Genomic DNA, 12,720 nt, shown 5'->3' with positions numbered 1-12,720 from the left:
AGGCATCGATATAATGTCCTGGTCGGTTTGATAATGCAGAAAAGATGTTATTGTCTGGGGCACCAGCATGAGTTGCGTACTCCATGGATCAGTCGGCACTCTGGCAACACAGTCTCCATTGAATGTGTCGTGAAGACTGATCAATCTCATGTTGTAACCCTATAGCAAATAAGCGATACCCTGCCGGCCTTAGCGTATCTTAATAGAATGCTAACCTTGCAGGGCTTCCATGACGCTTGCTTCTAAGCGGCAGGTCAGCTGCATTGCTAAAGAAAGCAGATATCGTACTACGGTCACAGAATTGATATGCCATGTGGGATTTCGCACGTGAGAAGAATAGCGAGGGAAAAATTGCAGGCATTCCTTGACAAATCTAAGCTTCTTTTAATGTGTGGGCCTGTCTTTTGCAAGTTAGGCCTGCCGCCCACAACGGAAGCCGGTCGCGTGATGGCTTGCTGCTTTGGGCTTCAACCTCGTCTGAGCGGACAGGCTTCTCCTTAGTCAGGTCTCGCTAACAACAGACTCGTATGAGCATGTACGTATGCGATGGAGCTTAGCTAATGTTGACGATGTCAATTACGCGGCACTTGGGAGGAGATTAATGATCAGACCAAGGTTATTGGGCATTATTGCGACCTTAGAGTTTGCGCTACTAGGCCTTAGTCTCTCGGGATGACGACTCGTCGTGCTCGGGCCGTCTCAGGTCGAGCTCTCCTGTCCTCAGCTCTCCCACATCTCGGATCCGGAACCGAAATCGATCGGTATGTCCTCCAATAGCTTCAAGAACAAAGATGGATCATGGCCGGAACCTGGCAAGGGCACAGATCGACCAATTCAATTGTTATCGATCATTTGTCAGAAAAGGTCGTGGTTTATAACCCTCGCTAGCAGCGTCTCATCGTCTCATCCAAGGTATAGAGAGTTCAAGCATGCACCAAAGACACTACCGCCTGTTCCGTACCCTGTTTTCTGGCAGCCTAATACCTCGCTAACGTTAGATTGATTGCTGTAGATTCGGAGGAAAAAAGAAGTACAAGCGCCACACGTAGTCGTCGGCTGTTCTTGACGACCACGTATACGAAATTTGCTATCCATGTCGCAAATGCCCCTCTTTAACTTGGTCCCCTTACTTCAAGTCTAACTCATCTGGGGATCGTGAAGCATTTCTCTTATTCTAAAGTTCCGAGAGATGACGCATCGATGCTTCTGTCGACACAGTCTTAAATGATCGATCGGCCATGATGTCAAATATCAGAATGCCCAGAAGGATCATCGCAACTATCCATCTTTGAACAATTGTTTCTGTGGACATCACCAATTAAATCACAATGAGACGGCAGATCATCGCAATAGCTTCTCTCGTAGCGTTCGCTTGCGGCGCCGATGTCGACAACTCTAAGCTTGACCCGCTACAGTTCAAGAAAGATGGCACTTTTCAGATTGCCATCTTTTCTGACATGCATTTCGGACAATGTGAGTCTCGATATCATTTATTGCTGAGAGCATGCAATTAACAATCTGCAATAGATGAATCTACAACAGGTCCCGAGCAGGATCGCAATTCAGTCGAGGTTCTGAACAAAGTGCTTGACTATGACACACCAGATCTGGTAGTGCTCAATGGCGATCTCATCAATGGCGACTCAACGTGGAAACACAACAGCACACACTATATTGACATGATTGTCGAGCCTATGGTTAATCGCAGTCTTACTTGGGCGTCCACTTATGGCAATCATGACCACAACTACAACATTAATGGTGATGATATTCTTGTACGCGAGCAGATGTGGCCAGGAGCACGCACTCAGAAAATGGTCAACAAGACAAGATCAGGCACCACCAACTATTATCTTCCCGTCTATCCCTCCGACTGCTCTAATACCTCAGACTGCAGCCCTCAGATGATTCTGTGGTTCTTCGATAGCCGTGGTGGAAACTATTATCAGGGCAGTTGGCAGGAGAACTGGGTTGATCAGAGCGTGGTAGACTGGTTCAACGAAACGAGCACCGAGCTGACCAGCAAGCACAACAAAACCATCCCTTCGCTTGCTTTTGTCCACGTGCCCCCCAATGCCACAGTCGCGCTTCAGACAGAGCTTGGTATCCGAAAGAACAATCAGCCTGGCATCAACGACGATCCTCCCGTCCCCCAACAGGGATATGGATGGTGTGCTGATGGCACTCCGACTTACGACTGCCCATACGGTGGCCAAGACATTCCTTTTATGGAAGCTTTAGTGACGATCCCCGGAATTATCGGATTGTTCTATGGCCACGACCACGGAAACACATGGTGCTACCGTTGGGATACAAAACTCGATGGAATGGATATCGAAGGCAACGGCATCCATCTCTGCTACGGACAGCACTCCGGATATGGTGGATATGGCGATTGGATCCGGGGCGCGCGAGAGATTGTGGTGACAGAAGACATGTTGGAGAAGAATGAGGTGGAGACATATATCCGACTTGAATCAGGCGACGTTGTAGGCAAGGTGATGCTCAACTCGACCTACAACGAGGATCACTATCCTGCCACACCGAATACTATGACTTACATGTCGGAGGAAGCGGACAGTGGTGCGTTTAGCCTCTCAGGCAGCTCGGAGTCTGTCATGATGGCAGTGGGAGGATCACTGGCAGCGATGGCCTGGTTGATGGTTTGAGGAAGTTCTTTATACGATTCATGATGATCTGAGATACCCATGCTCTAGCTTTATTTGCATTTATACCACTTTACTGATTTTATAGCATTTTTGAAGTACGCTCATATTAGTTGCTCGTTTTCTAAATCCCAATACCAGCATTCGAATCACATTTGAAGCGTTTTCCCATGTGCATACGCCTTTCAATGACACGCCCTTCGTTTTACAGAAAGACGCCGCCTAGGACAGCCAATCATGACAGAATCAAGTCACCCACCAAATTACATCACTGCACAATTGGTAATCACATCACCGAAGTGTCAGCATTTAAATATTCGAACGCGCAAAACAACTTTCGTTGACTGATTTGTTTTCAATCTTCCGTTCACAGCGACTGTAACGTCTTCAGTATCGAGAATGATCAAGGCAGTTTTCTTTGACTTTATGGGCACTTGCCTTGACTGGCATAGCAGTGTCGTCAACGCATTACCCCCCGCTATTCCCAAGCCCAAAGCCTCAGAGCTGGCTCTTGAATGGCGAAGAAAATACTTTATAGCCAACAGTGAACGTCTTGCTCAGCGACTTGAGCCCGAGGATATTGACGACACGCTCATCCGTGTCTTGGAGAATATTCTTGATGACATGCCAGACTACAAGCCGCACTTCACCCCAGAGATCAAGAAGCAGCTGATCAATGCCTGGCATGCTCAACCAGCCTGGCCCGAAGTTCGACAGGCAATTGATTCTATCCGAAATGATCTTGGTCTCGAGGTATTCGTGCACGCCAACGGTACTACACGTCTGCAGCTCGACCTCACCCGCTTTGCTGGGCTGAACTTCAACATGCTTTTCTCGAGTCAGTTGCTAGGCACATACAAACCCGACCCTGAGGCATATAACAAGGCTTTGCGACTTGTCAAACTCCAACCCGAGGAAGTCGTTTTGGTTGCCGCGCATGCGTACGACTTGAGGGGGGCGCAGGCTGTAGGTATGAAGACGATTTATATCCATCGATGGACGGACGATGTGGATGAGGACATGGAAAAGGCCAAAGGCGAGTTCGGGGCTTTCGTGGAAGGAATGGAGGAGCTTCCTGCTGCTATTAAGATATTTCAATGAAAAGAATGAGATGTTTTCTGTGTAGATAGTTGGATAGTTAAATATTCCATTGGACTCTATATCATTTGAGTCACTCTTTTTGTGTGCAACCTTCATTGACCTCGTTGAGAACACCGTGCCTTCAAATCCGATTCAATCCAATTGAAGCTAAGAATCAAATACACAGCTGCCAGATGGTATTATCGAGCAATTGGCTACTTCTGGGATGGTCAAGGCCGACGATCAATGCCACTGCTGTCAATGATCGGCTGTAAGACGGCGCAGCACTGCTCGCACAATCAACCTTTTGCGGTTTAGCGTCTGATTACAGTGCCACTGACCTGAATGGCCTCCATCTCGAGCAATGATCCCAATTGGGGATAACCTCATGTCAGTTGCTGTAAGTATTGACAGACAATTGTTCAGTGGGCATTTTTCTCCTTCAGATAAAAGGCCAGCCGCCATCCCTTCCCAATGTAATGTTTTGTCCTTTATTACCATTCGATACTCCCAAGAATTTGAGCCCATAAGAAACATGTATTCTGATCAGAAAGACTCTCGGCAGCAACCGTTCGCTGTACCAGAACTGCAGTATGGGGACAATGATTACTACCAACCTCCTCCTCCAACTTACCAGGAACACGATACCATGTCCTACATCTCGCAACAGAACGCACCTTCGTCCCGGCCTATCGTCCTTCCTTCATCCTCAATCGGAGGTGGTCTTGAAGCTACGCCCCCTTTTGTCAGGGCATACCCTCCTGTCCTTGATTCATATGGAATCTCGTCATCCGAGTTCATGGCTATCGTTGACGCTGTCAACATTGCTCTCGCTGAGCCCGCACCTTTCAAAGCCATGCAAATTGCGGGCGATGGTCTAGGTTTTGCGCCTGATCCTGTTTGCCAGGGTGTTTCCTTGGGTCTCGGTCTAGCTGCAGGCGCTGCGACAGCTGCGACAGCATACATTAGGCCTAAGAAGGTTCTTGAAAGGGTGAACCGTGACATCTTTGCTCCAAAGGGCCTAAAGATGGAGATCTTGAAGGATGAGGAGGTTATGCGACGACTCAAGATGACAGCCAAAAGTATTGAGCCGTTGCAGAGACTCCAAGAGATCAGTCATGGCGTCGAAGTCTTGTCTTTCGATGTTGAACCCCCAGTCAAATCCAGCAATGTGATAGATCGCGTCAGCGCAAAGCAAGCCGCGATGAAACAGGCCAAGAAGGAGGAGAAGAAACAAAAGAAGGCAGACAAGCGATACCAGAAGCGTGAAAAGGCGGCCGAGAAGTACAACTACCCGATCGAGTCTATCGAAGAGCGGTACGACTCAGATACGGAGAGTCGCATAGAGAATGAGGCTAAGATTGTGGGATTGGAGGATAAGATCCTGGAGATAAATGCACAGGCGGATGCGAAGCTGGAGGGTGCAAGCGACAAGAAGATTCGCGAGATTGAGAAGAGGCGGAAGAAAGACCTGGAGGAAGTGGAAAAGGACCGAGCGAAGTTACTGGAGAAGCATGAGAAGGCTTTGGCCAAGTCGCAGAAGAAGTCGGGGAAGAGAGAAGAGAAGGACGAGAAGAAGGTAGCGAAGCTCGAATGGCTTATGGTTCGAGCCCTGTGAGATACCTTTTGTGGAGATCTTTTCTTTTGTTTTGCATGGGTTTCCAGTACTTCGATTTAAATTTTATAGACACAATGAATCAAGAGCAATCTAGCCTCGACGGCCTCAATTCTCGCCTTCGTCCAATCTCAAACCCATGTGTCCCAGCAATAACATCATTCATAACCTCTTCGGCCATTTTCTCCTCTGCGCTTCCCGCTGGCAGATTCATGCTTGCAATCTGCAAGGGAAATATGAACAGGAGCGGCTCTGTCCTTGTAGACCCTTCGCTAAGACATGAAATTGCCAGTTGACATATCTCAATTGCAATAGCCGTCCTGATCGTTTGCTGATTCTCAAAAGCGACCGGTATCTCAGCTACCAGGGGGATTCTGAGACGTGTGCAGAGGTCTGACATGCAGAGAATGATAGCCCTTTGTAGCGCAAGTAGTGCTATATCTTTGACGGTGTGTTGAAACTCATCATTGTTTGTTACCGGACCTGACAGAGGACGGGGATGATTGTAGAGTAGCCCCCAGTCTTCAAGATCCGAGAGAGTCGCCTCAACACGCTGACGCAAACTGTCGACAAAGTCGTCATCAGCTTCACCTTTCCACACGAGATCCATATCGTGAAGTTGACCTGGAACACGGGCGAATATGTCGTGGATAGTGTCGCTAGAAGTCTTTGGCACATCTGCTGGCCATGGGATGGTCTGCCAATCAGCCAGTTCAAGGTAGCAATGGCAACGTTTTATCAGTGCGCATACAATCTTTCCCAGTTAGCCACTGTGCGATCAGCCAACGGATAAGACATACAATCTCGAAGCGACACTGTCGTAGAAGCTCTCTGTCGAGAGGTGTTTGATGCCTCCATGGACCTCTCAATTTGACCTGTATAGACCCATGGTCAGTGAGAACTCACACGTAAAAGACAATTGCGCTTTATACCAGCTGAGAGATTCCCTCATAGTGTCTCAACCAACCATTCTTTTCCGTAAAAGCAACAGTCTCAAACATGCACAGGCAAAGCACGCTCACCAACGTGTCCCACTCTAGGACAGTTGTTGAACTCGACAGATCCGTGTGCACTTTCTTCAAAGCCTTCACGTACTCCCTAGTTCCCAAGTCAAAAATGCGTTTATCAGAATTAGTTTTACCAAAGTACACCGCTGCCAGTGCCCGTATAGAAAGAGAACGCGTTGAAGTGGAAGAGGGGAGCGATTCGAGGTTGGTCATCAGTGGTAGGACTCCATCGATTTTGGAGAGGAGATGAGCGTGAATCAAGTCATTCTCGTTGATGAGTGGACGGAACGGTCGAGAAACGTGTTGCTGCTTGTGGGTTAGCTGCAATTGGAGCTCCTTGGGCTTCGTCTCAGGCTTGTCTGTAGCAAATCGTTTTGTTTCATCAACGAATTCTTCATATGTGACATATCCCTCGCAATTCAAACCAGCCTTTTCGCATCTTTGGCAAAGTGGCTTGCCATTATCTAGCACATGTTAGTCAGAACATGACCCGAAATGGCAGGTGGTTATTATAAGTACCGCATTTGACGCGTCTTCGCTTGCAGGTTCTACAAGCTTTGCTTCTCCCTCCGCGGTTAACCATGGTTGCGAGTCTAGATTTCGTAGAAGTACCCTCTTTACGGGGTGTGAGGTTGTGCGGAGCTGAAGGATGAATATGGCATGTCAGATTGTGATGCCATTAGGCTATGCCAAGCAGTTCCTGATATTGCGCCACACTCGAGTCGTCATCATCCTTATCCTCGATACGAGAAAGGTCTATGCAAGAGTGTTAGCAACACCAACCGCTACAGCTTTCTCTAGACATTTTTTTGGTAAGTTTTTGAGAAGGAATATGCCCTCCATCACGACCCTCCATATCTAAGCGATGCTTACTATGGAGACGTGCCGCAAAGGATTCGAGCCCCTACTCTGGTGCCTCTCAGTGAGCGGTGTAATGAAGGGAACAATGGGTATGCAAGACCGGGTAAGAATTCGCGATATACTAGAGATGGCAACATTATTTGCAATAATTAGCATACGGTCTTGAACAGTGTCAAGTCCTTGATTCAGATATCAGCGAACAACTTATCTCTTATCTCTTATCTCTTATCTCCTATATCTTATCCTTATCCTTATCCTTATCCTTATCCTTATCCTTATCCTTATCGGTCAGCCCTATCCATTATGAGTAAGCGGCCGCTCTGATTTGATCCCCCGTAAATTTGTACGCTCTCACCAATCAAGCCCTGCTGCCAATCCCTGCTAGTAATGAGGTCTCTTGCGCCGGTGCGACGTTTAGAAGGACCCTCGGAATTGACCCTCTCCACAAGAGAAGAGCTCAGAGCTTCCGACTCCTCTCTGCCAAGAATCATCTGGAAATTACTTCTTACCTGAGAGTGAAGCAAGGGTTCCTTCCATCGTTTCACAGCCACCTCAGGGGCTACAGCAGCGAATACAGTTGGAATCGGTCAATTCTCTAGATGGCCTCTCTGTTTCTGTCTAACATGCCCCCAAACTCCATATCCCAAGGTACTTGATTAAGTATACACTTGATCTATTCTCTGTACATCTATGTAAATAATGCTATGCCTATATGTGATACACCGTGCAAATTAATATGCGACTCTATTACCGATTACATTGTTCGTGTCTCGTCATGATGAATGCTGTTTGATGCTGTCCCTATACCCCGATGTTGCGCCCTGGCAGAAATAGTGATCAATCACCAGCTCCTCGGCCTTGATGTCCAGCCAACCCGGCGCCGAGTCGCCGATGCCGAAGCTCAGCAAAATCTCGTCATCGAGGTAGCCGTGGCTACGTTGCGTTGGCTGGTCTCCGTGGTACACCATGCTTCCCGTCCAGATATACTTGCTGTTGGTCTCGCCGTGATACGTGAGCTTCTTGCTGATGCTCATCATATTAAAGGGCGCAACTGGCGAGTAGACGACGATTCGGTGGTCGTACCACGTATTTGTGTATTGGGGAGGGTCGTAGCGCATCTGCACCATGCCCATAATGACCGTGTTATTTGCCGCAGGCTCGCACGCCCCGCGATTGCAAAGGGTCAAGCTCAGCATTGGCGTCGATTGGTGGACGCGCTTTTCGGTGAGCATAACGTCGTTCATACAGGTCTTGCTGTCTGAGTGCCACGTCTTGCCCTCGTGATCGGGGGGGAAGGGCTCGTCAACGGCGGACTCGGCTTCGGCTTCCATGTTCTGGACAGGCTCGTCGGTCGAGTTGAAGCGGTACAGCTGGCTAGGCTCAACCATAAACATCATCTCGTCATCGTCATCGCTAAAAGGGTTGTAGACAGGGGCCCAATTCTTCTCGCGTTGGTATCGGGCATCTGATTCTTCGCCTTCGGGGGGCTGGCGTCGGAGAAGGACAGGTTTATCGAATGCAATGGCCGGTAGTTTTTTTGCGTGCTTGCCCATTTGCTTCACGAGCTCGGGAACAGCAGCACGGGCATCGACAATGTACATGCCCTCGCAAAGGTTCTCGTCGTTGACCTGGTGGGTGAAGATAAGCATGGGAGTGCCGTTCTTCCTCCAGAAGAGCTTCATATCCTCGGGACCAATGTATTTATCCATATCGGGCTGGTTCTTGCAATGATGCTCGGGGCCTTGGGCTTCTGTAAAGTCCTCAACAAGCATCTTATGCCAATCGTTATCCGCAGTGAGCTCGGGCCGGCCGAATGCATCCCAGGTGAGGCTAACAAAGGTGGCGACTTGCTGGGCGCGTCTGTACTTTTTGCCCTTGATATCTTGGTCGACGTGGGGAGCGCGGGCAATGACGAGAAAGTCGTGCTTGCTACCCTTTGGCAACTCGAGAAGGGTCGGGTTCATAATCTTCTGACCAGTCTTCTTGACGTTGATGGTGTTGTAGAAGCCCAAGTTATTGCGTCGGCTGGTGAGGAGGCGGTAATCGTTGGTTCGGGAGAGTAAAGGGTCGAAGCCGGTATTTTTGGGGCCGAAGAGGGTATCGCTCATGGTGAAGATGACGATCATGCCGACCATCATGGCGGTGATCATTGCATAGAGAATGATGCGCCTCGGGTGAGGATGGGGTATTTTGACTTGAGACAAGCGCACGCTCAGGTTGCGCATACCGTTGGGCAGACGCATGTTGGAGATGCGCATCTTGACGTCGACAGACCGCTTCAGCGGGGCAAAAGATGCGACGTCGTGGTTGAGGTAGAGGAGGGTCGGGAACCTCACATGGAGGGAAAGGAAGAGGGCGTGTCTCTGTTTTGCTGGGCCACGATCTGGCTAGCTACCTGGTCGAAGGTATTGAGGTAGTGGTACTGAGGCAGGCTGGCAGTGACAGTGACAGTGACAGTGACAGTGACAGAGCGAAAAAGGCGGAGAACTAGAAAACAAAACAGGACAAGACGAACGGTAAAAGAGCGGATATGAAGAAGACGAAGAATTGAAAGGAAGGAAGCGTTACAGCAGAGTTGGATCCTGACGCCCCTAATCACGATCCAGTCATTAACTTTTTTTTTAAGGGGATGGGGGGCTCAGGCTCGCCAAATTGTTCTAGCCCGGGTCCCAGTCCCGGGTCCCTGTTCAAATTGGCTACGGAGCACCTTCCATGGTTGGTCAATGCTCTTTTTTTGCTGGTGAGCTGCGCCACATTTAACAAAACCCCACCAAAGACCGCCATAACTACAGCCGGGAGTCAGAGACTCAGGGCTGCCATTTTAAATTTAGGTGCATTGATTTAGCGAGCTAGGGGATAACCCATGGACTGATCTGCCTGAGGGATGTCAACACAAAGATCAGTAACTTTGACTTTCTGGTGATTCTATGAGCCCTACGTGGGGCTATAGTTCAATGTCAGGTTCAATATTCCTGATTTCCTCCCTAGCATAGGTAGACACACTGCTTGGCAGGTAAAGTCTAGACTGATTCTGCCAAGTTCTGTAAAAAGGCCAGACGTGGCACAGCAGGGACACAAGGTGGAGATCCTCCATGACCGTGCATCAAGTCCCTCTTTACAACTTGACAGTGACCAACTTTCTCTCGTCCATTCTAGAGTCGCAACGCCAAGTCTGCTGCAATCAGTGGAGAACAGATTGTCAAGATGAAAATTGGCGATTTGCCAAGCGAACTCTATCCACCAAATCAGCCCTACATTGAACTCTATTCACCTGCGTTGCAATTGATGACATTGTCTTTACCCACCCAGCACAGAGATGGGTTGCTTGAACGCGTCGGAGGGGTGTTAATGACATCCCCAACAGAACCTTCTTTGAGCATCCACGACAATCATATCATCACGTATAAACTATAAACTTAACCTGACGCGTAAGCATCCAAGCCTCAATGATTGATTCTGCAGGATGTCGTCTCGTCTTAATGTTGTGCCGAAGCTGACTTTGTGGTTTGGACGACAAATAACTACCCTACACCAATGAGATGACGACATGCAATAACAGACCACAACAGAGACACAGCAATCATCAGAGTTACATCTACAACCACTGTAAAATAATACCCAGACGCCTTTTCTCATACGTTAAATGCAACTGGGATCCTTTGGCTGTACATAGTACTAAACATGGACAATCCAACTATTCCCACACATTCGGCTGAAAACATGTTCCAAAACATCCGTTTGGCGCACCTCGTTGAAGACCAATAATGACAAAAACTTAAATTCTTAGCTAATCTCGCCATGTCAAGTTGGGTTTGATTGGTGTTCTCGGCGCATGAGGCTGGGCATCTCGTTGGAGGCATTGTCATCAGCTCATCCTCTTCTCCGCACCGAGCTGACTTGACTGCACGACTTCAGCTTTCATCTCATATCCCAATCTTGACAAGATAAATACCGTCACGTTTCAGCATATTCATCATGTGCGAAGGCATCTTCGGCCTCGAGTTCTGGTATATTTCCGCGCCATTGCGTAATGAGCGAGTTGAATTAAAATGCCATAGCGTGGGCATAAGCAGTTTGAAAGGCTTCTGTGTCCGCAACATGTCATTCAACGCCTTTAACCTACTACTACACAGACCGCCGGCAGGCTTACTTGACCAAGCGCTGATGAAGCGCAATTGTCTTGCTCCGCTATCTCCAATAGAGAAACTACCGCTAGAGTTGATAAGCAGCATTTATCTATACCTTCACCCGACCGACTGCATCGCCCTCGGGCTTTGCTCTCAAACTCTTTGGATCCGAGCCATGGATTTTATTCGTCACTCTCGCCGTTCAACAACGTGGGTGGATACACCGATATTCATTGCCAGTGGTAAACAACTGCTTGCTCTTCGGGAGGCCAGCCACAACAATGAATCTGAACTTCAAGACCCTCAAGATGGAACCCAGGACGCGGTTTGCATGTTGATGAAGCCACAGAGACCTCACCTGTTTAACGTGTTAAAGCAGGCGAGGAGTCAAAACCAGTTATGCGACTATGCTTCCTTGAATTCTTCGGATATTAACCCCCCCTACCTCCAAGAGCTTATCCGGCTATCACCAACGAGTGGTATTTCGAAAGGGTTTCACCGGCTGATGGAGTCGTGCCTGTTTCCCGAAGAATTTGGTGGCCAAGGCCAGTGGTGCCTTCGTGATTTTACCACCAACGAATACATCCGAATGGAACCTGTCCGGGATCGTAGCATCTCTGAGCATCCTACTATCTCGCTGACTCGAAACCCTTGGATGACTCTGGATATTTTACTTATATGGCTTATTACATGGGAAGCAGGACGGAACAGATCACCAGAAAATGTCACCAGAGAGATCTTAAGAGATCAGATCAACAAGATAATGAGCAACCGTGGTGCCAGCGTTACCGCATCCGATGTTACTCAGATCCGTTCGTATTCCACAGATATGTCTTCTAGACGATGGGCAGGACATTCTTTAGATGTCGTACAACTGGTGCACAACAAGATGGAAAGCGACTGGACAGATATCACGGGCGAGATTCAGGATGCCTCCCAACGATGGTTTGTTGCAATATACTATGATGCAGTTAGGTTGGGACAGACCAAATACGTCGAGTACTGGAGGCGGTTTGCAATAGGCCAGATGAACAAGTAGCCAGGGTATCATGAGTCGTTGTATGTAGTTCATTCTTCTAAACGTATACATTCCCACAATCTTTATTGCCTGTTCTTGCGAAATAGGTCGGTACAATCCTTGCAGTACCGCACAACATGCAGCCCGGGTGTTTTGTTTGTTGATGATGACGCTAGGCCTCAATCTATATTCAATTGATGGCCCAGTTTTTAAGCCCAAGACTCTGAAACACGACAGTGACACAATCAGTGGATCTGGAAAGGTTTGAATTGATCGAAAATCGACTTCAAAGTTGATCTAGTCTAATGCATGGAAAAAGAGATTAAGTATGATGTAGAGGTGGCAG

At 48.3% G+C, this 12,720-nt stretch overlaps 6 protein-coding genes across 6 annotated transcripts; 4 read left to right on the top strand and 2 right to left on the bottom strand.

Annotated features, from left to right (window-relative positions):
* Positions 1-1,328: 1,328 nt before the first annotated feature.
* Positions 1,329-2,669, top strand: FGSG_12445 (uncharacterized protein; the record flags this gene model as incomplete). The annotated part of the gene is made up of 2 exons (XM_011324027.1): positions 1,329-1,473; positions 1,528-2,669. 2 exons carry the CDS (start codon positions 1,329-1,331, stop codon positions 2,667-2,669), a joined length of 1,287 nt encoding a protein of 428 aa, XP_011322329.1.
* Positions 2,670-3,065: 396 nt separating this feature from the next.
* On the top strand, positions 3,066-3,767 carry FGSG_12444 (uncharacterized protein; the record flags this gene model as incomplete). The annotated part of the gene is made up of 1 exon (XM_011324026.1): positions 3,066-3,767. One exon carries the CDS (start codon positions 3,066-3,068, stop codon positions 3,765-3,767), a length of 702 nt encoding a protein of 233 aa, XP_011322328.1.
* Positions 3,768-4,395: 628 nt separating this feature from the next.
* On the top strand, positions 4,396-5,364 carry FGSG_03398 (uncharacterized protein; the record flags this gene model as incomplete). The annotated part of the gene is made up of 1 exon (XM_011324025.1): positions 4,396-5,364. The coding sequence occupies one exon, from the start codon at positions 4,396-4,398 to the stop codon at positions 5,362-5,364; it is 969 nt and encodes a 322-aa protein (XP_011322327.1).
* Positions 5,365-5,443: 79 nt separating this feature from the next.
* On the bottom strand, positions 5,444-6,951 carry FGSG_03399 (uncharacterized protein; the record flags this gene model as incomplete). The annotated part of the gene is made up of 4 exons (XM_011324024.1): positions 5,444-6,058; positions 6,162-6,236; positions 6,384-6,832; positions 6,888-6,951. The coding sequence occupies 4 exons, from the start codon at positions 6,949-6,951 to the stop codon at positions 5,444-5,446; spliced, it is 1,203 nt and encodes a 400-aa protein (XP_011322326.1).
* An 845-nt stretch (positions 6,952-7,796) lies between these two features.
* FGSG_03400 (uncharacterized protein) lies at positions 7,797-9,696 on the bottom strand. Its single transcript, XM_011324023.1, has one exon. The coding sequence runs from the start codon at positions 9,485-9,487 to the stop codon at positions 8,003-8,005; it is 1,485 nt and encodes a 494-aa protein (XP_011322325.1). The 5' UTR covers positions 9,488-9,696; the 3' UTR covers positions 7,797-8,002.
* A 1,508-nt stretch (positions 9,697-11,204) lies between these two features.
* On the top strand, positions 11,205-12,395 carry FGSG_03401 (uncharacterized protein; the record flags this gene model as incomplete). The annotated part of the gene is made up of 2 exons (XM_011324022.1): positions 11,205-12,301; positions 12,332-12,395. The coding sequence occupies 2 exons, from the start codon at positions 11,205-11,207 to the stop codon at positions 12,393-12,395; spliced, it is 1,161 nt and encodes a 386-aa protein (XP_011322324.1).
* Between the last annotated feature and the right edge of the window lie 325 nt (positions 12,396-12,720).

The sequence above is a fragment of the Fusarium graminearum genome, chromosome 2 (assembly GCF_000240135.3).
Source record: "Fusarium graminearum PH-1 chromosome 2, whole genome shotgun sequence".
NCBI lineage: Eukaryota > Fungi > Ascomycota > Sordariomycetes > Hypocreales > Nectriaceae > Fusarium > Fusarium graminearum.
This window is presented reverse-complemented; position numbering and strand designations above follow the sequence as displayed.

Bases quoted from the DNA above. Each gene is read 5' to 3' on its own strand.
- FGSG_03400 (XM_011324023.1), bottom strand. From the start codon at position 9,487: ATGCGCATCTCCAACATGCGTCTGCCCAACGGTATGCGCAACCTGAGC.